Genomic DNA, 25,032 nt, shown 5'->3' on the forward strand with positions numbered 1-25,032 from the left:
GGCTTTAACCCACTGAGCCACCGAGGTGCCCCCAGAAAAATGCAAATACTTCAGAGAAGTTTCAATCCTTTGGATTTATCAGCCATGGGAATAAAGAATTAGTTGCTTGGATCTCTAAACAATCTGCCTCATGGAGCCATTTATCTTGAATACTAGTGAGTAAAAAAGCTGTTGAGCTTTAATTGTTTGGGAAGTTAGTGATTTCATTTATTTTGTAAGTCTGGGGAGTGGTGTGGAGAGAGTGTTCCAATAATAAGCCTGAGGGGATATCAGAGGTGAAGATGTTATTCAAAAACAGAGATGAACAATTTGAGGTTCCAGGGGAAATAAATTAAATCATAAATCTGGCAGGACGGGTTGAGAATTGAGCATTAGCGCTGAAGCAGAAATTTCAGGGGAGATGGTTTCCTTCGCCGGGTTAGAGAAAAGACAGAAAAAAACCAAAGTCCTATATAGAAATGAGGACGGGAGCAATGTCTCAATTGTACTGAGAGAGCAACAGGGTCAGAGCTTTTGTGAACACACTTCTGCACTGGAGCACAAAGTGTGCTCCACTAGGAGCCCTCCCTCTCACATTCCTGAGACTTCTTACTACCTCACTACAGTTCCTCATCTGTATATTTGCTATTGTTTTTCCCTTTGGATTTGCCCTTGCCCTGTTGCTGGCCAGCCTGACTGAAATCAGTTCTCTCTTCATGACACAAGGTAACATTCTTCAAACCAGATGTTTTAACTCCATCAATACTTGCAATAAAAAGTATGTTTTTTTTAAAAAAAGGAAAGGAAGATAAGTGGGAAAATTAACACACAAGAGACACAGTCAAGAGGTGGTCAGTTTCTTTGGTATGGCTCATTTTCCCTTTAGAAACATTTTAGTATCAAAATTATGATAAAACCCCTCCTCCCTCTTTTTTTTTTTTTTTTTTAGGCCAAAAAGTGATCAGTAGGTGTGTATACAGTCACACATAAATTTATTACCTTTTATTTATTTGTTTTTATTATATTTAGGGTAGAAAAGGATACTGAACATTGGAAAGAAAATCTTCCTGAGAAAATCATCGTAAAAGTTGACTGCATATCAACATTGTAAATGTTGTATTCTGTATTAGGAATTTATAAAAGAATAAAAGTTTCAATTATCTGTAAAATGAGCCTATCCTGAGGTATCTAATTGCATCTGTGTTTTGACAACATCAGATACACTACTTTTCTCAGCAGCCTGAAAAATTTACCTTTTGACAATTGGGATGGTAATAGCTCTTTGAAGAGGTATTTTTCTTCCAAGTGCAAACCCCTGTCTATTAATGCTTTTGATACTGCAGTCAGCCCTGGAACGGAAATGCTGAATTAAACTAATGAACTCCCACATGTCACACAACCGCTTTCTTTGTTTTCTCTTTCTTCCTGTACAACCTGTGCTGCTGATTCCAAAAGCAGAAAGCAGCATCCAGTGAACTTGAGAAGGAAGTTGTATACAAAATGACAACCGCCCCCCCCATACACACCGCCCAGCCAAGTAATGGGAGAGGCCATTTAATTGTGATTGGTGGGTCCCTGTGACTTTTTCCATAATGTAGCTGATCCTTCGTTGACTTTAAAAGCAAAGAGGTACAGAGAGCGGCAGAGTAGAAGGAAGAAAAGAAAGTGGATAATTGGGGCAGTTAACATCTACTAAGAAAAAAGAGAGAGAGAGACTAAATATATACCTTGAAGTCTTTATGATTCAGATCCTGGGATAAGATGGAGCCCATCATTTTTCTGAGCACCTTTTTGCTTCATTTTGCTGTTTCTGTGGCTTCAGAACCGTAAGGAAATGTTATATCCTTTATTCCTACTATAGTACTAGCAAAGTGAACTTATTAAATGCGTTCTATGTTAAAATTTGACTGTAGTTCCCCATTTCAACTTCTGAGACTGAGTGCTGGTTTGCCTTATAAATTCTGAACAAGTGTAAGAAGGGAATTGACATCTTTTTCTTAAGATAACCCTCTCTGCAATACAAGTTTATTGTATGTAATACCATGAAAATATTTCAGGAATATTTCAATAAGCCAAAATTGTTTTCATGTTTTGCATTTTGGCTACACTTGTTTAAAGTGTTGATCACTTTCTTTGTGTAGACAGTATATACTATGGGTCTCCTCCGTGATCCAGAGTCATTCTACCGAAAAGGCTTGTCTCCACCTTTCAAATCTCAATGAATCTGTATCCTTGAGTGTCGTCTTAGAATCTGATGGCTACAATATCACTATTTTTGACCAGTCTGTGGAAGAGGATAACTTTTATGCTTGTGCAGATTTCCAGGTGAGGCACTAGATTTGCCCCTTCTGATTTTCTGTTAGGGTAATAAAATTATGACATAAAAATCATTTTAGGAGAGATAAATCTTGATTTGGGATGAATTGTGGAAGTTAGGAAGTGGAATTAGAGAATTCCTGAGAGGAATCCATGCAACAAAATTTGTGAAATATTGCCATTTTTCTTTCACAGGAAGTGATAATAAAATGCAATCACTTCTTTTTAGATACAACCATTTAACAATATGAGGAAAGAGAATCCAGAGACAGAGAAGCTAGACTGGGACTCAGGGCAATGAAAAAAGAAAACAGAAGATTAGCAGGCATAAAAATGAGTTTATTAGAAAATGCCCTAATGCTATTTAAATAAAAGAATTGTAAAAAGTGGTGTCCATATCTCCCATTAAGAAATAATTTACTCTCTGGAGGCTCTCAGCTTGAGAAACCAAATTAAGACATTGTTTACAAGCTTGATGTCTAAAAATTGTTTTCCCATTCTCTGCTCTGTAACATAAACAGGTTTCTCAGAAGTCGTCTGAGCAGTTGGCTTTTGTGACATTGCTGGCTAAGGGAGAGACGCTTAGAATCTTCGAGAGGAGATCTGTAGCACTCACTTCAGAGGAGACAGTAACTTTCATGCAAACAGATAAACCCATCTACAAACCCGCAGAGAATGGTAAGTCAGTGTTTGTGTTTCCTTCATATCACTGGCCTCAGGAGCACATCCTCAGATTGAGAGCAATCCAAACACATGAATGTCAGTGTCTTCAGTTTAAAATGTTATGGGATCAGGATTCCTGGGTGGCTCAGTTGATGGAGCTCCCTGCTCAGCAGGGAGGCTGCTTCTCCCTCTCAATCTGCCTGCTGCTCCCCCTGCTTGTGCCCTCTCTCCTGCACACGTGCTCTCTCTCTGCAAATAAATAGTCTTGGTGGTGGGTATTATGGAGGGTACGTATTGCATGGAGCACTGGGTGTGGTGCATAAACGATGAATTCTGTTACACTGAAAAGAAATTAAATAAAAAATTAATCAATTAATTAAAGTTACGGGATTGTGGATTTCTTGAATTTCTACTGTTTATCTAGATCAGTTATGAAACAGTTTCCTCCAACTCCATTAATTGAATGCTTCACTTCTTCAACTCACGCATGCCACTTTTGCTGCTTAAAAATTCTAATGACAGACTTCCGTAATACAATTACTACAAGCATGGGACGTGGAACAAAATTATTTGGTTTCATTTGTTTCTCCATAATGTACCAATTGGGCAAGCTAATTAAACCTGTGCTTAAACTCATTTCTTTTCCTCTTTAGAATAGAGATACTAAAAATGACTCACTTGCAGAAATATTGTGAGAATAAAATAAGATAGTCAATGTAAAGTAGTACCTAGCACCCAGTAAAGACTCTGCAAATGATATTATTATTATTATTATTCACACCAGTAGAAATCATCACAAATCTGATAAACTAAGCAGAGTCCTTCTAATTTTCTTTATTATTGCATTAAGTAAAAGGCAGCAGAAAGAACACCAAACTAGGATTCTGAAGGCTGTGGTCTTGTTTTGAGTTTGTTGATAAATTACTGGGTTTAGTCAAGTAAATTCAGCTCTTTGAGACGTTCAGTTTTCTCATTTGTAAAATTAAGGGGTTGGATGACAGCATCTATGTATTATCTTCTAAAATTATGTACTTGTATGGTTAATTTAAAAGAAATAAAAGAGTTAAAACAGAATTCATATTGTGAGATTTTTTTTGCTGCATTGCATTCTATCCGCTTGTTAAAATGCTTTGATGACAGTTATTATACAAAGGTAGTTAAAATGGTCTTTCTGGAATTCTGCTGAAATTAATTTAATGTTTACTAACATTAATAAGTTTTCCAAGAAAATTATAGGAGGAATGTAGCTTCTACTATATATATTTCACATTTGTCTTTCTATGATTAATTCCATCACCAATTTTTAAGGCATCCCTGTGGGCCATTAGGGTAGAAGTTTCTGGTGGTGGCAGCAGCTAGTGTCAGCTTTGGTAATAATAACAAAGCAATTGACAACAGAGGAATTACAAAAGTATTAATAGGAGACCGTTCCAAATAGAACCCAAATTTCAAAGGGTCAAGTGAGAGCTAGGGGAGAAGGGAGTATAGCATTCTGTAGTAGCAAGGTGATTAATTTCTGTATCTATTTATAAGCAATCATACCTGGAAAGGAAATAACAAGAAAAAATATTGTCCCCTCTTCCTCTTTTCTTTTAGTTCAAATTCGCATTGTGACACTGGATATCAAGTTCAAACCTGTTGAGGATTTGGTGAGTTCAATAATTCGAATGGTACAATGAACCTGAAGCAAATTAAACAAATCCATTGCTATGTAAAGTGTCATCAGAAAGTTTTCCATAAGTACACAAATCAGTTCTAGCATGGAATGCTATACAGGTATACTTTCAATGCTGACCGCCAAATTTAAAACTTCCCTTTATAGTGAGCTAACTGATAGGGTTTTTTTTAGGCCTTCTTATAATATAAGGGGGGAAATGGGTTGCATGGAACCTGCTTTTGACTTCAGGATCTCCCTCAGCATTTGGGGTTTTCTTGGCATGCTTCGTTGTAGAAATTTGTCTACAAATACAATATTAACCTGCATTTTTTTTTTCTTTTCAGTATCCATTGATCACACTTCAGGTAAGCGATCTACTTTATCACAATTTCTCAAGATTATTTTCTGAAAGCACTCGCTTTCTATTTTTTAAATTTTATTTATTTTTTTATTATGTTATGTTAGTCACCATACCATAAAACGTCATTAGTTTTTGATGTAGTGTTCCAAGATTCATTGTTTGTGTATAACAGCCAGTGCTCCATGCAATCTGTGCCCTCCTTAATACCCACCACTGGGCTCACCCATCACCCCACTCTCCTCCACTCCAAAACCCTCAGTTTGTTTCTCAGAGTCCACAGCCTCTCATGGTTTGTCTCCCCCTCTGATCTCCTCCCCTTCATTTTCCCCTTCCTTCTTCAAATGTCCTCCATGCTATTCCTTATGTTCCACAAGTAAGTGAATATTTTCTGAAAGCACTCATTTTTTAAATATTCAGATAAATCCCATGTAGTTAGAAATTAAGATAACTGAAATAAGGAGGCAAAAAACCTTTATCTACATATGCAGTGTAAGGCATCAGATGAAGATGTATGAAGGGCTGCCATGTTTAGTGGAGGTCCTGTGTGGCAAGCAGCATAATGAGTTTTCAGGGAAAATGAAAGATTGGGCTCCTTCTAAGGGAGGTTTATATTTAAAATTGCTTGGTTTGGGCTACTGGCTCTTTTGAACCTTAATTTAATCACATCTTATCTTAAGGAAATAGAAAACCTAAATGTGTAAAGATTTGAAATAAGTTAGGTGATATTATTACAAAATGGATGCTTTGCTTTCAAATCTCTATTGCAGTGTGACTTTCAAACTCATTTCAAATCTCATGTCTGTCAGTAAATCATTTGTATCAATCAACTCCAACATAAGCATTTTAATTTCTACATGCAATATGTACCATCACTATTAACTCAGTCTAAATGTTGTTACATTGAGATCATCATTAATAAACATGTATGTAAATGCCTACTTCAAATAAGCTTCTTTATAATTTGAATTTTTTTGACTCTGCTATATGGGTGGCAAATAGTTCATCCTTCTAGTAGGATAAATATCAAATTGGCCATTTTCATACGTCATTAGTAATCCATGAGTAGTACTATCTTCAGATCGTAATTCAGCTAGTGTCTGAAAGCAATTGAAAGCTTAACTAACATTGGCTTCAGAGAGTAAAAGGTTTATTGTTTTCACAAACTGCTACGTCTAAGTGTAGGTGCTTTCGGATGCGGAAGGTAACAGCATAATATTACCAAGGATCCAGGCTTCTTCTACTTAACCTCCCTGCCATCATCTGTGCATTGTTTTATTCTCAATGCCAGCTGCATCTGATTCTTGTAGAAATAATCTCCCAGTGACTTCTACTTGTATTCAGTTGGCCAACAGTTGGTCATGGGCAATCCTTACTGAAAGGCTGCATGGAAAATTAATTTAGTTTTCTAGACTTAATCATAGAGGAAAGGAAAAAGAATTAAAACTAAGTGAGTAGTAAATACTATTTTTGTTTCTTTGTAGAAACCTTTTTATCAGGAGTTCTTTACTCATAACTGGATGATATCAACAAACTTATGGAACCAGGTTCACATAAGCTGCAGTATACTAAAAGCAAATAAAGGAGAAAGGGTGGCATTATCTATCTTTCTTTTTTCTTTTTTTTTTATTTTTATTTTTAAATATTTTATTTATTTATTTGACAGACAGAGATTACAAGTAGGCAGAGAGGCAGGCAGAGAGAAGAGAGGAGGAAGCAGGCTTCCTGCTGAGCAGAGAGCCTGATGTGGGGCTTGATCCCAGGACCCTGGGATCATGACCTGAGCTGAAGGCAGAGGCTTAACCCACTGAGCCACCCAGGTGCCCTATCTTTGTTTTTTCTTGTGTCAATCCTTTTTTATTGTAGAACTTCCATTGAACCACTGTTGCATGCAATGTAAAAATTCATCACCAATTTACTTACCAAATGAACACCAGGGACAACTAATTATGAGGATAAATACCTCCTTATGCATCTGTTGGTGTGGGTCTACTCTACTTTGGAAAACACTCCACTGGAGCAGACACACTGAGTTTTAAATTTTTTAACTTGCAGCTCTAGTTCAGGAAGATAAAAATTCAAAGCGCTCATTACAGGTTATTGTTCTTATCTTTTGGGGGCTTACTAGAGATATACTAGATCAGCTGAATATTAATATTAATTAAATCCAAGTCCTTGAGAAAGTTATGTTATTTTTACAGTGTGAGATAGGAGTTCAATAAAATGGTAGTTTTCTTTGCTTACAATAACTACAGAACAATAACTACAGAACATACCCAAAATAAAGAAGGAAATACTAATACTCTTTATGACCTCTGATTTTTTTTCTTTTTTATTTCCAGGATCCTCAAAACAATAGAATTTTCCAATGGCAAAATGTGACCTCTTCTCAAAATATCACCCAACTCTCCTTCCAACTGATTTCAGAACCAATGTTTGGAGATTACTCTATTTTTGTGAGAAGAAAATCAGGAAATACATTGACACACCAATTTACTGTTGATAGATATGGTAACCAACTACTGCTCGGTTGTTCTATATAAATGTAGAGCTCAAAGGACTCAACAAAACAATTTTTATGTTAGATTTAGGCAAAAGTTGATGAGGCTTGATTTAGTTTTCTGTCATTTTCCTTTCTTGGGGTTTTCTGCTTTATCATCTTTCTTTTCTTGTTCCTCACTCCTGGTCCTATTGTCTGATTCTAACCTCTGACTCTTCTACCAAGGAAATATCTTCTACAATCCAGACAATCTTCTACATGATGTAAAAGATTACAATAAATACAATGTGGTGTTCTGAGAGCAGGAAAGAGAAAGGAAAGACACTATCACTTACACATAATATGGAGCAGTTGAATTGTGGTTTATATAGGTGCATACATAGGATAGTGTTGTGCACAGAGGTGTACTTAGTTACATGATTGCTCTAAGTTTTTCTCACCAGTGATTGTAGGAACTGAAGTCTGTTTCTTTGTATTTCCAGTGTTACCCAAGTTTGAAGTTAAGGTCAGTGCACCACAAACAATAACTATTTCGGATGATGAATTCCAAGTGAATGTATGTGCTAAGTAAGTATTAAGGAAATTTGACTACACAGGCCAATACAAAGCTCAGAAAGAATGAGAAATGAAATTAACCATGTAACTTTAATTACTTATCTGCTTACATTAAGATTATTAGAGAAGTCATGAATTTTCATTGTAAAATATTTGAAAGAGATAAGGAAAAATATAAGAAATTACATATAATTAATTCTACCAATTGCCATTTGCATTGTGATTTATTTTCTTCCAAACTTTTGTGAATATTTTGCACAACTACAATCATACTTTTCTACCCATTGTAACTAAGAAAACATGTCTTCATACTCAGCCACACTTTCATAAATCCTAATTCCTTGCTGCATAAACATATCACTATAAGGTCATACCAAATTAACTCTTCTTTTATTATATAACACATAAGAAATTTGATTTTGTTTTCCCAGTAACAAATACTATTATAGCCTATGTTTTTGTGTATAAGTGTATAAGAACTTCTGAATTAAAAAATATTTACTTAATAAAGATGTCCAGTATTGGAATTATCAAAACAAAATGTATATGCTCTTTCAGGTTTTGATTGCCATATTACCCACTAAATAGTTGTGTCAGCGTTCAGTTCTAACAACTGATACAGAAGTACCTGCCTCATTAAATCATCACCATAATTGGAGTTTTCATTTAAAAAATAAATGAAAGAAAAGAAACTCTTGAAAATGTCATAGTGGGGGAAAAAAGATATTTTATCAATTTAATTAGGATGAATTTGAATCCTCTTAATGTGAAAAGAATTCCTATATGATTTGAGAAATTTTCATTTTCTTTTTGAGAACTTGTTTCTAATGTCTTACATTTTTTAAGTGTGATGCCTTTTCTCAAGTTTCTGATAATATTTAATATAGTTACTATTTACTGAATGCTGATGACTGCATTGAGCATTGCATTCATTATATTTTTACAACAGTGCTATAAAACACAAGCTACTATCATCTCTATTTTAGAAAGAAATATAATAAGATACAGAGAATTAAAATAATTTATCAATTAGTGGAGCTTTGGGATGGCAGACCTAGCACTGGATTTAGACAAATGCTATTTGGCTTCAGAGGTATTGTCCTAACCAAGACCTCTGTTATAATTTATGTAAACAATTAAAAATGTAATATTTGATGTATTTGTTTAAACTGTTTATTTAATTGAGGACATGGAAATTATTTGCTTTTGAGTATTTTTAAAGTATTTAAATTTTTTTTAGTATTTTTAAATTATTTTGAGACTATTCAAAGTATTTTAAGGACATATTGGGTAAAAGGCTGACACTTTTTACAATGTCCTTTGGACTCTAGGAAAATCATAACAATATTTTTTCTTGTTGTTGTTTCAGGGAAGAGTAGCTGACATGTGCCAGAATTTCATAAATGTAATATATGAGAGATGGAGATTACATGTGTTAAAAATAAGGGAATAATCAATATAAGCTTCAAAAAATCCAGGGTCCTAACCTAATTTTACTAGTAAAACCCTACTGGAAGCCAGAATTAATAAGATTAACACCTATAATTAATCTTCCCATTGTTGTGCTAAAAAAGTTCAAACCACATATCTGGAGAGCCAACATATTTATCAAGTAACGCCTTCATAAGAGACGTACTAAGCTAAATGCTGATACAGAATTGGGACTTCTTGACCCTTCTTTAACATTACATTCCACTTAAATTTGACATTAAAGAGTATGTCAGTATCAGCAGTAATGATATCCCACAGAAGCTCTGCTGGCTACAAGGCTATTTGTGGGCAGGCTGCAGGAACAGGAGGAACGAAATCAGGATGTCCAGGAGTGGACAGGAGTGAAGGAGTTGCCTCCTTCGGGTTGTATGTACTGTGCTCTGTGCATTGTTTCTTTAGTATTCCCTGGGACTTAACTTGGGACAGCTAAAAACAATAGCAAATCAGATTATATTAGCCAACAACTTCCAAGATGAATTAAGCTTTTAGAAGGAAGGAAAACTTGACTACAGGCAAAGGCATTTTAATAAACTGCATTGGTATCCACCAAAAGCTTTTCAAATCACAAAGGGATAATATTTATTCTTTTTGATCTGTTTAAAAATTTGAGCTACATATTTCATGAGCCTATGTTAACCCATAGATAACACTACAGTGAGAGTTTTCTTTTATAAGAAAAAGACAGTAAGAAGAACTATAAGACATGTGCAGGTAGAACATTTGTGCCCTGATCTTAGTTTTCCCTCTATTTTGCATGTAATTGATATTTACAGCTCACAGATGATTTTAGTGATTTAGGTTGAGTCTCAAAAGCATTGAGAATTTTTAAACAGAAAAAAGCCAATTAGTGGAATGTGAAGAGCATGGGCTTTGGGAAGTGAGGAAGATGGAATGGAATATGGAATTTCAATTTCACATCTTACAATGTGGAGAAGTGCATTGCCTGATCTCATTTCACTAACCTGCACAATGAGATAATACATCTCCATCTCAGGGTCACTTAAAAAACTAAATGAGAATCTATGTAAACATCGGGTATATACGAGTGTCCAACAATTAGGAAAATTATTATAATTGGTAAATGGAATTATATTCAGTTTTACTATTCACTAATCTCACATTTATTAACTGTTTTTCTAAATGTTAGTGGAAACAATCCTCAAGTAACAAAAAATCTCAAATCAACTGTATTTGCCTTTAACTGAAACTTTAAAAAAATGTGTTGTAGTTTTTTGTGTGTTTTAGGAGAAAGTGAGATATTTATTTAACCCTACCCCTAAGACGTTATGCATTTCATTAAAGTTTATCTAGTTTATGCCAATCTCCATACCTTCTACATTTATGGAATGCACAATGAGAATTGTTGTTTCCAGTATTGACCTAGAAGATTCTAAGATCCTGAATAATTCACGTGTTACTTATATACATTTATATTTTCTGCTAAAGAAAAAAGTGCTGCAAATTTTATAATTTTTCTAAAATATAATTTTAATATAACTTTTAAAATATATAATTTTAAAATATAATTTTAAAAAAATCAATTTAATCATTAAATTTGATTTACTGAGATTTTAGATTCTACCTTACCTCGAATTTGATTTTTGTTGTTGTTCTTCTTTCTTTCTCTTTTTTAAAGTAAGCTCTGGACCCAACATGGGGTTTGAACTCAGGACCCAGAGAACAGGCGTCACATGTTCTACCAGCTGAGCCAGCCAGGTGCCCCCTGAGTTTGATTTGTTACAAAGCAGCCAGATCCTCATAACAAAATCATGTACCTAATTTAACCCAAATTCCGTGGGGAAGATAGCACTAATAGATGAGGATCGCAATTGAATTTGGTCATTGGAATAGTCCTAGACTACAGATTTCATATATAATTTCTGAAGAAGCCCATCAAATACTCCCATGGTATTGTTCATCTATAATTATGTATACTTCCTCCTACCAGGTACACATATGGCCAACCTGTGCAAGGGAAAGCCCAAATCCGGGTGTGCAGGGAATATTTTTCCTCTGGGAATTGTGAGAACAACAACAATGAAATATGTGAACAGTTTATTGCACAGGTACAGATCATCACGTTTATTTAAAAAAAATGTTTTTGTTCATTTCATTCTGTAGAGAAGGATAAATTCTCCCTCTATCCTTCATGGTCTTCCACTGGACGAAGAATTAAATTTACATGAAGCAGGTTAACAGGAGGAAAAAAAAACACAAAACAGTTTTATTAGGTGCACATGGAGGTCCCATAATGAAACTGAGATCTAACAAAGTGACCAAGGCAGGTAGTTTTTATAGTTTTTAGACAATAAATTTGTGAGGAATTGACAGGATAAAGAAAACAGATGTTTGGGAGCTTTTAATTAGTAAGGAATTTTAATCGGAATTTGGTCTGAAGTAGTAGATCAGAAAGAAAGTAAGATTTGTTTCCATAGCTTTCTTCGCTTCAAGGTCTGTTCTCTCTAGGGATAAGAATGTCTTTTTACTTTTTAGTGCAGTGGCCATGCCTTTCATATAGGAGATCTATTTCCTGCTTTCACAGGTACCAACGAGGGTCTGCGTGTCCTCACACTGGCTATTTCTTAAGTAACTTTTATTTAAAATAATCAATATGCCGAAGTGGCACGTTTGGGGAAGCCTGCCCTCGGCCTCTACAATTTCATTTGTAAGAGGAACTTAACAACACTATTTTCATTTTGCGGATAATGGGGGTTTCAACTAGATAAAGTGAAGAACGAAGAGCAAGTACAACATCCTCCAATAGTCTCTTGTTCTCTAGGCCATGTAGATTGTTACCCACCGATGAATTCATAGAATTGTCAAATGTGAACAATCTTATTGGCTTTCTTGCTTTATATACTGTCTACTGACCTCTCTGATCTTTCTGCGTGGAATCATTAGTTATCTGTTAAATAACCTGGTCATACACACCATGCAACCTAGAACTGTCCTTGTGGAAGAAGTTCACTTGTAAACACCAGCAATTCCGAGTATCTACTTGTATTACTTTAGATTTGAGGTTCATTTGTGAAGGCATGATTTGTTTTCCCAATCTGTAGCATCTTCACGTAAGTAAACAATTCTGCCCATTTGTTTGAGAAGCAACTTTGGACTTTGAACATGCAATCTGTATACAGTTCAGTTTATAATTTAAGTCTGATTGTCCTGAAGTTACTCACCAAAGTGATGAACATCCTTTAGGTAAATATCAATATTTGGTCAGGACAAGCAGAATTCTTTTAGAGAGGAATGCAGGTGAAGAAAGGCTGAGTGGAATTCTTCCACATAAGCAGCACATTTTCCCATGGTGTGATTATAATGTACATTAATTAACTATTTTACCAAGTGATAGGTCTTCTCTTGGCTAATGCCTTTTTCCCCCATTGTTAAAATAGAGCAGTAAATAATCTGCTAAAACTATCATCTGAATGGTTTTACTTATTTGATATAGATTCCTTGGGGTGGGTTCCATGAGTTAAAGTAGAGAGATGATAGATAGAGAGATACAATTATATATGCATACAATTTTAATTTTAAAAATTATTATGTTATATTATTTTCCAAAAAGTTTTTAAGCATTCAAATTCTTGTCAGCAACATGTGAGAACACTATATTTCCCAAATTACTCTCATCTGTATATATATAGCGGTTTTAAAAATGTTGCCATTTTGATAGAAATTTGTTTTAATTTGCATTACACATGAGTTTGAGCATATTTTCATATTCTTGTTATCAGTTTGAGTTTGTTCTTTTAAGAACTCTTAATTATCCGTTTTTCCTGTTCATGTGAAATTGAATCTTTTAAGTCTGTTATTTAAATACCAATTTTGACTGTGTTATTTTTGAAATATCAAAGTTCCTAATGTTTATAAGTTCTTGGCCTTAGAAAAAGTTCTCACCTACCACCATGTTGTATATACAGCTATTAAAGCACTTTAAAATTTTAAACATTTCTCTAATCAACATAAAACAGTTTTTGATTATATTCTAAAATAAAACCTTTTGTTTTCTTCCAAATGGATGGTCAGTTGTATTCACACCTAATCTTATACAACTTTGCTCTCCCTCTTTATTCTACATCATGCTCATAAAAGTTTAATCTATTTTACTGGCCTTTCTTTGACTTGCATTTTATTATTTTCTCTCTGATATTATTTTTGTGTTCCTAAATCATGTATTTTTATTTTCAACATATTCATTCTTTTCTCTAAAATTTCATTTTGTTGGTTTTAAAAAAATGTTAGTTCTTTCTTTTTGCTAAAAACACATTGTGTGGGGCTCCTGGGTGGCTCTGTAGATTAAGCCTCAGACTCTTTGATTTCAGTTTAGGGTCATCACCCGAGGGTCCTTGGATTGAGCCACATGGGGCTCCCTCTTCAGAGGAAGGTCTGCTTCTCTCTCCCTCTGTCTCTCCCCTCTGCTCATGCTCTCTCTCTCTCTCAAACTAAAAACAAACAAACAAACAAACAAACAAAAAACCCTTTGGAAAAAAACACATACACACACACTGTGTTTTACTTTTTCCTTTAACCATAGCTTAATACCATGGATTTTCATGCAAAGCACTTTTTTCCTTGGTATTAATGTTGAGATTCTTAGCTCTTTGTCTCAGGGCTTACTGAAAAATATTTTTTTTCTTAGTTTCAAGCCACTTAAGATTCTTCTGATGACATTTTACATTTCTTTTTAATTTGAATTGTAAATATATGAAGTAAAATTTTCTTTTTTATAATTAATGTTACAGTTGATAATTTAGAGGAGCACATATTCTCCAATCAGAATTCCTAGCTACCACTTTCTATCTGTGTGACCTTGGGCAGATTATATAACCTACTTCTACTTCAGTTTATTTATCCTTATAGTGGAGGTCTAGCTCATATGGTAGTTTTGAGAATCAAATGAATTGCTATATCCCTCTAATATTTTAAATTTAGAATTAATAGACACTTTATTTTATAATATAATTAAATCTATATTTCTCTGATTCTTGATGTCACTAATGAAAGATTATCCATAGATTTTTCCTTATTTTAAATGAACAGTTTACCTTAAAAAGTGTTTTGATGTTACACACTTGAAGACTAAAGATGATTTTAATCTCTAATTCTTAAAATATCATTCAGTTCGAGACTCATTCTTTAATTTGTTTCCATCCACATTGTTTTCGGTAAATCTATAAAAAATACATTTCCTCCTTAACTTGCTTTAGTTGCTGATGAAATCCCACCCCTTCTTTTGTAATTCTTGGTCATTCAACAAGTTTATGGGTTGGTGTGAGGGAGTTAGAAATCTGTGCTAAAACTCTACATCCTTTTAAGACTTTTAATCCCTAATCTTTTCGTTATACCTTCTCTTCATTTTTCAGTTGAGAAACGGTTGTAACACTCAAACTGTAAACACAAAAGTCTTTCAACTCTACCGTTCAGAATTTTTCATGTCATTTCATATCACTGGAACAGTTACAGAATTTGGGACAGGTAATGACCACATTTTATGGGCAACCTGGGGATATATGCAGCTCACTGGAGAGAAGTTTATCGAGTTAGAAATATTCACCAAATAGAGATCATTCACTCTTCCACATTGTCAAGTAGAGTATATTTGTCAATAGGTCAACCTGAAGGTTGCTTTTGAAAAGACTTTCTACATAATATGTAAAATAAACAAATTATGTAAATGCTACATATTTATATCTGCTTCTGTGCCTGCATCAGTCAGAACAAGGCAGTTTCTCCTGAAGTAGTAGAGCTAAGCTAATAAATTATAGATCTCTCTTTAACTTTGTGTAAATCAGTTGATAAACAGTTGCCAGGGTCTAGTCTTTGATTTAATGCAGGAGATCACGATTTATATCTAGAAAGTCAAATCCAGTTCCATACTTACTGATGTGAAGTTTACTGGAACAGGACCACATATGTTAACCTTGCTTAAAAGCTGTGGTTATGAGGTTTAATAGCTGTAGACCTTGCGGTGCAAAGCCTGGAATAATAACTATGAGATTGTCTTCACAGAAAAAGTTTGTCAACCTCTAATTTGATACAAATGGAGACAGTTGCAAGTGTAAAATATTAATGTGACATTTACACATAATAAGTGCTCAATAAATAAGGAATCAAAAAGAAAAAGGGGGAAGTGAAAATTAATTTGGGATGGAGAAAACCAGATTCAATTACTAATTATTTCTTGTTACTTAAAAATTATTAGGATAATATTATTTATAAAGTGCTTTATAGAAAGGTATTTGATCAAAGGTGTGTGACATTCATTATGAATGTTTGTCACATTCATATTATAACTTAGCTAGATATGTTTACCTCTGCTTACCACATAGTTTGCTGATACCATAGTGCATTTTTATTTACTTTGCTTTCAGGTATTGTTCTTATCTGGCAAAAATCTAAAAGCATAGCTATCTGGAAGGCTAAGGAAAGGTTTAAAGGAAGTGAAAACCTTATTCTTGAGATGTCTATGAGATTGTGTCGTAAAAGGAATTACAAGCCAGAACTGAGTAGAATTGTGAGAGGAAGGAAATTAAAAGCATTTTCTCCTTCTTCTGATTCAAACACTTTCATTATTCAGTTTGATGTATACTATAACTACATAGATATGGAGCATTCTGGAACATGCTCCAAAGCACCCACATCTCCCTTTCAGTGTAGAGCAAGAATGTCATTCTGTGTACAGAAGTTTGCCATGTCCTCTAAGCTGTTCTTTCTTTTGAGTCTTGATCAAACAATTTTCCTCCCTCACACTATTTTTCACTTCTTACAGGTGTGCAAATCAGTGAAAGAGCTTCTACTTTTATCACTCAACTGCTTGGGAGTGTGAGCTTTGAGAACATGGATCCTTTCTATAGAAGAGGAATTTCTTATTTTGGAACTGTAGGTCTAACTTAAAAATACATATTCTCTTTTCCTTTTCAGGGATCATGGATTGCCCTTTGAAAGTTTCTGGAGATATTTTTCCTATTTTCGTAACACATTTGTAGTCTTACTGCGTCTGATAGATGAGGAAAAGGTCCCAGGGTGAAAGAAAGCAATAGATAAAATTGTATCTGTTTCCATTTTATGTATCTTTTAATAGAACACATTTCTGTATATAGAAATTTCATAAAATTACAAGTCAACAATCACATTAGGGAATAGAAAAAATTCCTTCTCTGTAGAAATGTGATGTTTGAATTTTAAAACTTAATTTTCTTTTTTTTTTTTGTACAGCTTAAATTTTCTGGTCCTAATAATGTGCCGATGGCGGACAAGTTATTGCAATTGGAGCTCAATGACAGGATTATAGGAAACTACACCACAGATGAGAATGGGGAAGCTCCTTTCTCAATTGACACTTCAGATATATTCGATCAAGCGTTCAATCTGAAAGTAAGACATCAAAAGTAGATAGGATCCCACAACCTATTTGAGTGTTAGGGATTTTGAACATTAGGAATTGCTTAAAAGATCATTTGTATTAAGAATATATTTTAGGGGTGCCTGGGTGGCCCAGTTAGTTAAGCATCAGGCTCTTGGTTTTGGCTGAGGTCATGGTCTCAGGGTCATGAGACAGAGCCCCCTTGGGCTCTGTGTTCAGTGTGAAGTTTGCTTAAGACTCTCTGTCCCTCACCCTCTGCCCCTCCCCACTCTCTAAAAATAAATAAACAAACCTTTTTTAAAAATATCTTAACAAAGTTTTAATATTTGAAGTATTTTATATGCTTGTTCTTTATTAAATTATATGTAAGAAAACTTATTTGAGAGGATGTTGTTATAAAGTCTACCAATCAATAGTTTCCTCTGAGAAACCAGAAGGAGTTCATGCAGTTGAGTTGTTTTTTTTTTCCCCTTTGATCATTTGATGCATAAAAAGGGAAGATACTATGATGTCTTTTTTTCTGCTTCTTTCTTTTTTTTCCCCCATTTTTTAAATTAACATATAAAGTATATTTGCCCCTGGGGTCCAGGTCTGTGAATCATCAGGCTTACACATTTCACAGCACTCACCACAGCACCTACCCTCCCCAATATTTCTCTGCTTCTTAAACAGAATTTTGGAGTTAAACAATTTGTCCATGCACATAGATAGCTGAAAGACACAGGGTGTAAGGCTGTCCCCTGACTGCAATTACAAAGAAAAAAGAAATTAACATAGGTCTAATAAAATATACATACAATTATGGTCATGTTTTATATACAAAAAAGAAAGTGTTAATTATTATTTTACTCCCAATAACTTGATATTTGAAACGTCACCCACAAGCTAAGATTCCTCCCTATTTTGAAGAATTAAGAAGCCTTCCATTCTGGAATAATCCCTATCTTTAAAGGTCTTTGTTGCTCTAAGATCCTTTGCTTTCCTTTTCTTATCAGGCCACATACCTTCGACCTATGAGCTGCCATCCCTCCAGCTGGCTAACACCTGAGTATGTGGATGCTCATTTCTCAGTTTCACGCTTTTACTCCCGAACCAATAGCTTCCTGAAGATTGTTCCTGAGCCAAAGCAGCTTAGATGCAACCAACAAAAAATTGTTACCGTGCATTACTCCCTAAACGGGGAAGCATATAGGGATGATTCAAGTATCAACTTCTTTTATTTGGTAAGTCTCAGTTGATGGATCCTTGGGTCTTGTCTAGTTGTCTGCTTAGCACAGGACAGGTTGGAACGGGTCTGTCCATCATCCCATGGCATCTGAGTGAGTCGACCTTCTCACTTTGCTGGGAATGATATTGGAGCTATTAATAACAAACAGAAACTAGTAAGCCAACAACCACATAAAAAGATCCAAGGCAATTTCAATTTCCCTAAGATTGAAAAACTTGCTATTCAGGTCTACAATTTTAATCATTTGATTATAACTTATACCAAGCATTTATGATTCTTCATGACACTGCAACATTCGGTGGATACCAGAAAGTAAGGCACAAGGCTGCTCATTTTGCTAAACAGTAAAAGGAATTCGCTTTTTTGGTTCTTTCCCCATATTTATCCATTCTGTCCTTATAAAGCATATTGAAAGGTGGAAGAGATAGACTTTTCGACCCCCAAGGATGCCTCCATTTTACAAATAAGGGAACGGTGGTGAAGAAGTGAAATGACTTCGCTTACCCAAAGCCAGTCTAAATAATTCAGAGAACTGTAAATGCCCTTGCACAGTACACTGTGTCTCATTCATGAAGTTTCTAACGCATAATGGGCTTTCAATTAATAATAGTTTCTGTGTCCTTTTCCAAGTTGTGCAGAGTCTATGTTTCACACTTGTTCACAGAAACTACCTTCTCTTGGGAATAGAATTCTTGTTAAGCCATTCATTATCCATTTTTAATATCTGTGAATTGGATGATGTTACTCATTTTTTTTTCTTTGTTCTACACAGGTGATGGTGAAAGGAACTATCTTCCTCAGTGGACAGAAGGAAATCAGAAACAAAGGCATACTTAATGCATTCATTTTTTACTATGTACTCTGCTTTCATTTTTTCTTTCCTTTTAAGGGAATGTTACAGGGATAGAGTCAAGAGGTTAGGAAGAGCACTTAATGTTAACCATCAGTGGCTGGAAAGCAGTAGTACAGCCCAAGGTCTCCTTCCAACTATTTCAAAGAAAGGTTTCTACTTGCTTCTTTTATTGCCAGGTCATCGCGCACACTAGAGAAAAGTGGTGATCAAAACCCAAACATTCTTAGTGCCTAAATTGTGCAGTCTTTTTTATTTGTGCACATAGTTTCCATTATTTAAGTGCTTTGCCTTTAAAATAAAGCCCAATTTGCTCTTCCTTCCCATAAGCCATTCTCTTTTAGCTAAGTGTAGCCAGTGAACCTGGAAACTTTGGGCACTGTACTGGTTAATGACGTCTCCTATTCACACAGCCTGGAATGGTAGCTTCTCATTCCCGATCGACATCAGTGCTGAACTGGCTCCTGTGGCTATCATGCTTGTCTACACCCTTCATCCCAGTGGGGAAATTGTGGCCGACAGTGCCAGATTCCAGGTTGACAAGTGCTTTAAAAACAAGGTGATGTTTCTTCTATTTCTTGCTTGTCTTGAGAGAGGCAGAGCTGTGAGCACTTTTCTTCCTGTTGTCTTCTAGTATAATTACTATCACCTTTATGTGGTGATCTCAGAGTAAATGCTGGTATAATTAAACTATTAGGAATAAGGGAATTGCCAGCAGAATAAATAACTTTTGGTAGCAATGCCAATCCTGAAATGAGAGGAGAAACGTGAAGATGTCCTTGTAGGGAGAGTTAAGGATGAGAACGGGCAGGAGAAACATAAATACAGAAATCTATAAACATTTATTTGGAAAAGATTGCATGTATTCAAATTATTTTGAATGCATTCAAACGTATTTATTCAACTTATTTTTTAAATGATCTTACTCTCCTTTTCTTCCTCCATTGCAGGTTAGCATAAAGTTCTCTAAGGAGCAGGGGCTACCCGGGTCCAACACCAGTCTCTACCTGCAAGCAGCCCCTGACTCACTCTGTGCACTCCGGGCTGTGGATAAGAGTGTCCTTCTGCTGAAATCAGAACAACAGCTGTCAGCTGAAAGTGTAAGCTCTCTGATTTCCTCATTTTAATCTGGACTCCTTCCCTTCAGCTTATTTTTTTTGTTTTTTAAGATTGTGTTTATTTATTTAAGAGAGCAAGAGAGAGAGAGCATGAGCAGGGGGAGCAGCAGGCAGAGGGAGAAGCAGTGTCCCCACTGAGCAAGAAGCCTGATGCGGGACTCCATCCCAGGACTCTGGGATGATGACCTGATCCGAAGGCAGCCGCTTAATGGACTAAGCCACCCAGGCATCCTCGGCTGATGTTTTCATTTGAGATGAACATACTGAGAACATCAAATATTTTCTTCCTTTGTTCATGGGTTACATGTTTGATTTTTCTTGAGACCTGGAGTTAAATCTCTGTGTTGAAGGATAAGTTTGGGTATAGCACCCAAAGTTGTTATCTATGAACAGATCTTGTATTGTCATAAGCATTTCCAGACCAGCCATTCTCGAATTTGAGACATCAAAATTATTCCCATTAATAACTATTGGATATTTTCCCTTTATTTTTAACACAAGAACATATAAATATTGAGATGTATGATCCTACTTACAACTAATTTAATTAATTAAATATTTTCTTATTATTAAATATACCTATTGCTTTAATCTATTTGAGCTGCTACAAAAAAAAAAAAAAAAATTCCCCAAATTAGATACCTTATAAACAGTAAAAATACTTCTCACACTTCTGGAGGCTGAAATTCTAAGATGAGGGGGCCAGCATGGTCAGTGAAGCCCTCTTCTGGTTTGCAGATTTCTTGTATCCTCACATAGTGGAAAGGACAAGAGACATCTCTCAGGCATCTTTTATAAGGCCATGAATCTCATTCTCTACTCGTTCTACCCTCATGACCAAATCACCCCCCAAAGTCTCCACCTCCTAATTCCCACAATGGGCATCAGGATTTCAACACATTTATTTTGGGAAGACACATTTAGCACCTGTGTAGTTTAAAAAATGTGCAAAATACACAAAGAAATAAAGAAGGAAATATTTAAAATCATTCATAATCTTAACACTCATACTTTTTTATTTCACAAAATGGACCTTTATTTTACAGAAATGAACATTTATGATACTATTTTTTAAATCTGTTTTCTGAAGGTATATATATGTTACAAATGAGATCTCCCTGAAAAATGCAATTTTGTTTTCTGCTCTTAACATTCTATAGTACATCTAGTTTTAAGTATAAACTATAAAAATTAATTAATAACAATATATTAATAATGATTAATCATAACATAAACTGTGTTTTTTTCCCACATTCCCTACTTGCGAAAGTTAAATACATATAAATTTTTTATTGGTGCTAAGAAGCTTCTAACTGATTTCAAAGTCAGTTAGAAAAGGATCAAAAAATAAAGGATAAACATATCTGTAAGTGTGGAAAATATATATACACTTTCTAAGAATTTCATGGAGCCAGACTAAAGAGCTTCTGCCCATTCTTCCTACAACTGGAGGTAGCAAAGTTTTAGAAAAACCACCTTGAGGGAAAACCATTAAAGGTCCACCAGTAGAAAATTCCAGAAGCACTTCACCAGACCAGAAGATTCAAGAGAATGAGAATATATTATTAGAGCCAAAAGAGGTTGCCCTTGGTTATTATCTTATAGCCATATTAACAGTGTAAATCAAGCAAAGTTATATAAATGAGTGTATTCCAACTCATATTATTAAAGTTTGTTCTACTTTTAATATTATGTAAGTTTAATTTTTAGTTTTAAATAGTTTTAAAGATTTTATTTATTGATTTTATTTTAGAGAGAAAGAGAGAGAGAGCCCAGGTTGGGGGCACAAGGTGTGGGATAGAGAATCTCAAACAGACCACACTAAGCAGAGCCTGACTCAGAGCTCAATCTCAAAACACTAAGATCATAACCTGAGTGGAAACTTAGAGTCAGAAACCTAGCTAACTGAGCCATACAGTTGTCCTCATTTTTTTTTAAAGATTTTATTTATTTATTTATTTATTTATTTGACAGACAGAGATCACAAGTAGGCAGAGAGGCAGGCAGAGAGAGAGGAAGGGAAGCAGGCTTCCCGCTGAGCAGAGAGCCCAATGCGGGGCTCAGTCCCAGGACTCTGGGATCATGACCTGAACCGAAGGCAAAGGCTTTAACCCACTGAGCCACCCAGGTGCCCCTGTCCTCATTTTTAAAAAAGATTTTACTTATTGATTTTTACTTTGGTAGGGGCAGAAGGAGAGGATAGAATCTCCAGCAGACTTCTCACTGAGCATGGAGTCTTAAATAATTTTAAAAGATGTAAGAATTATATAGAGAACTCTCATGTACTCTTTACCACAGTCACTAATTTTTAGCATTTTGCCACATTTGTTTTCCCTTTCTCATTCTGTCTTCCCACCACCCCACACACAAACATGCCCACATATATATACATAACATTTCCATTTTTTTTTCCTAAACTATGTGAGAGTGGGTTGAATCCTTCATGCTACACTATTCCTTAATATGTCAGTGTTCATTTCCAAAGAGCATGGATATGCTCCTACATAATTATAATACAGTTGTCAAATTTAGAATATTAAACATTGATTCAATACTTCGGATCAGATGTCCCCTTTGCCACATATTTTTCCTAATTTAATACAAGATCCAAGACAGGATAACATACTGCATTTGGTACTCATGTTTCTTTAGTTTCATTTAACCTAGAACACTATTTTTCTTTGTCCCTTATGAAATTGATATTTTGGAGAACTTAAGCCAAATATTTTATTTGTTTGGGTTTTTGTTGTTGCTGTTGTAGTTATTGTTGTCTTGGGGTATTGTGGGGAGGGTTGTTTGTCTTTTGTTTTTTTAGAGAGACAGTATAAGCAGGGGTATGAAGGAGAAGGAGAGAGAGAAACTTAAGTAGACTCCATGACATGGAGCCTGACACAGCGCTCCATCTCATGACCCCAAGATCATGAACTGAGCCAAAACCAAGAGTCAGACTTAACAGACTAAACTAAACCACCTAAGTAGTTTTTGATAAATGTTCCTCATTTTAAGTTTGTCTGATATTTCTCATGATTGGGGCAAGATTATACATCTCTGTCCAGAACCAGAATACCACATACATGATACTGTGCACTTTTCAAGGTATGCAAGATCCATCTGCCCATCATTGGTGATAGTAATTTTGATTACCTGATAAACATGTTTCCATATATCTCCATGGGCTATTTTCTTCCTTCAACTAATAAGCAGTTTGTGTTTATTAAAACTATTTGTATACCCTGCTCCTCCTCGAAATTTTCTTAGAGTTAGCATCCATTGATACTTTTTGCATAAACCAATATTGGTGTAATAGTTGAAACATGATTTTCTAATTTTCCCTCTTCCTCTTTATAATGGCACAAAACTTGCCAACTTTGTCAAAATAAAAGGAATGCTTAAAATCATTGGGAACCATGTGATTTTTTTCTCATAGGTGTACAGCCTACTTCCAAATATAGAACTATATGGTTATTTCCATCATGGGCTCAACCTTGATGATGGCAAGCTTGACTCTTGCATTCCTCAAAAGGATATGTTTTACAATGGTTTGTATTATGTACCTGTAAGCAATTATGGTGATGGAGACATCTATGATATTCTCAGGGTAAGATCATTTAAGATTTTAAAAATTATTTCCTCTCAATTTTAATTTTAGTATTCAGAATTCATATCTATGTCTTATTAATTGTGTGCTTTTCTTCCTATTCTTGGAGATTGGTGTCCATAATTTGTTTAAAGATCACTCTGCAATTGTCTTATAAAAAGGAGATATTAATTTTTGTTGATTTTTCTCTTTTTTAAAAAATAAATTAGTTTCTGTAAAGATATAAAAACCTTATGTTTGAAGTAATGAGACAGTTTTCAATTTATTGCAAGAGATGTTATGCAAAACTCATCAAATCAGGAAGCTAAAATATATTCCAAACTCTATCTATACTGAGGCAATCCACTGGATATGCTGAGACCTCTACAAAAGGATCTTTACAATTGAGGTCAAAGGTATAGAAGAAAAGGGGCATATAATTGGGCAGACTTTAGCTTAAGTCCCAATTCTCCAAAAGACTGATTGCATTCTGTGTGTGTGTGTGTGTGTGTGTGTGTGTGTGTGTTTATTTGGTGTTAATTAGGGTGATGATAGTGCTTATATCAGAAGTATTTTTCCCTTTGAATTAAGTGGGGAATGACTTAAAATATTTATCCAAATCCTAGCACATAAATGCTAGATAAGCCATAGTGCTTATCATTTTTTTTTCGAAATTAAAGACTTTCCATACATCAAATAGTGGTGACTTGACTTCTAAAATCCCAGACCCTTGCTAGCAGAGGAAACCGTTTTGTGTCATCTCCTTATGATTATAGTATAGTTGATAGGTCTTTTTTTGGGGGGGGGGGTCTTAACATGAAAGAAAGCACAACTTTCTTTTGCTGTTTTTTTCTTTGAAGGCTATGGGTCTGAAAGTCTTTACCAATCTTCATTATCGGAAACCAGAAGTATGTTCAGTGGAGAGAAGGCTGCCATTCCCTGGGCCATTGTATCTAGCCTCAGAAGAATATGCACCAATGTATAGTTATGCCCCATCTAGAATTGCGTGTGAGTAATCTAGAATTTCGTGTCTGAGAGATGGCTAAAAGAAATCGTGGAATTGGGTATATTTGGGATAAAACTATACAAATTGGGATTTGGGTGTGAATTATACCATGTTTTTGGCTACAACTAGACATCTTGCAAGTGAACAAAGCAGGATAAGGCAGACCGGAAATGATTTTTTTTTTTGGCTTGGTTTTTGTTAAAAAGAAGAACTAGCTTCAGCTATGAAAGGAAGTTTATTTTTATTGGTAGAACACAATGTCAGAAGAGCATAGGAAGCTGGCAGTGTGTAGGGATGTGGGAAGACAGTCATTATAAGTGAGTGTGATACTTGAGAATGAGGTGTCCTGATGGAGCCCTTATACCTTT

General features: G+C 35.0%; 1 protein-coding gene across 1 annotated transcript in view; it reads left to right on the plus strand.

The window, feature by feature from the left end:
• Window positions 1-1,565: 1,565 nt before the first annotated feature.
• The window catches only part of LOC101693310 (ovostatin homolog 2), a 44,503-nt gene continuing 21,036 nt past the window's right edge, over window positions 1,566-25,032 (plus strand). Inside the window, exons 1-17 of the mRNA XM_013049546.2 lie at window positions 1,566-1,805; window positions 2,121-2,304; window positions 2,817-2,973; window positions 4,555-4,607; window positions 4,960-4,980; window positions 7,316-7,484; window positions 7,956-8,040; window positions 11,468-11,585; window positions 14,886-14,997; window positions 16,292-16,401; window positions 16,738-16,896; window positions 17,881-18,108; window positions 18,886-18,940; window positions 19,377-19,522; window positions 19,914-20,063; window positions 23,509-23,679; window positions 24,519-24,666. Coding sequence (XP_012905000.1) covers window positions 1,741-1,805; window positions 2,121-2,304; window positions 2,817-2,973; window positions 4,555-4,607; window positions 4,960-4,980; window positions 7,316-7,484; window positions 7,956-8,040; window positions 11,468-11,585; window positions 14,886-14,997; window positions 16,292-16,401; window positions 16,738-16,896; window positions 17,881-18,108; window positions 18,886-18,940; window positions 19,377-19,522; window positions 19,914-20,063; window positions 23,509-23,679; window positions 24,519-24,666 — 2,131 coding nt within the window. The 5' untranslated portion in view covers window positions 1,566-1,740. The remainder of the gene's footprint in view (window positions 1,806-2,120; window positions 2,305-2,816; window positions 2,974-4,554; window positions 4,608-4,959; window positions 4,981-7,315; window positions 7,485-7,955; window positions 8,041-11,467; window positions 11,586-14,885; window positions 14,998-16,291; window positions 16,402-16,737; window positions 16,897-17,880; window positions 18,109-18,885; window positions 18,941-19,376; window positions 19,523-19,913; window positions 20,064-23,508; window positions 23,680-24,518; window positions 24,667-25,032) is intronic.

This window comes from Mustela putorius, unplaced genomic scaffold (assembly GCF_011764305.1).
Source record: "Mustela putorius furo isolate JIRA1106 unplaced genomic scaffold, ASM1176430v1.1 tig00537227_pilon_pilon_pilon, whole genome shotgun sequence".
NCBI classification, from domain to species: domain Eukaryota; kingdom Metazoa; phylum Chordata; class Mammalia; order Carnivora; family Mustelidae; genus Mustela; species Mustela putorius.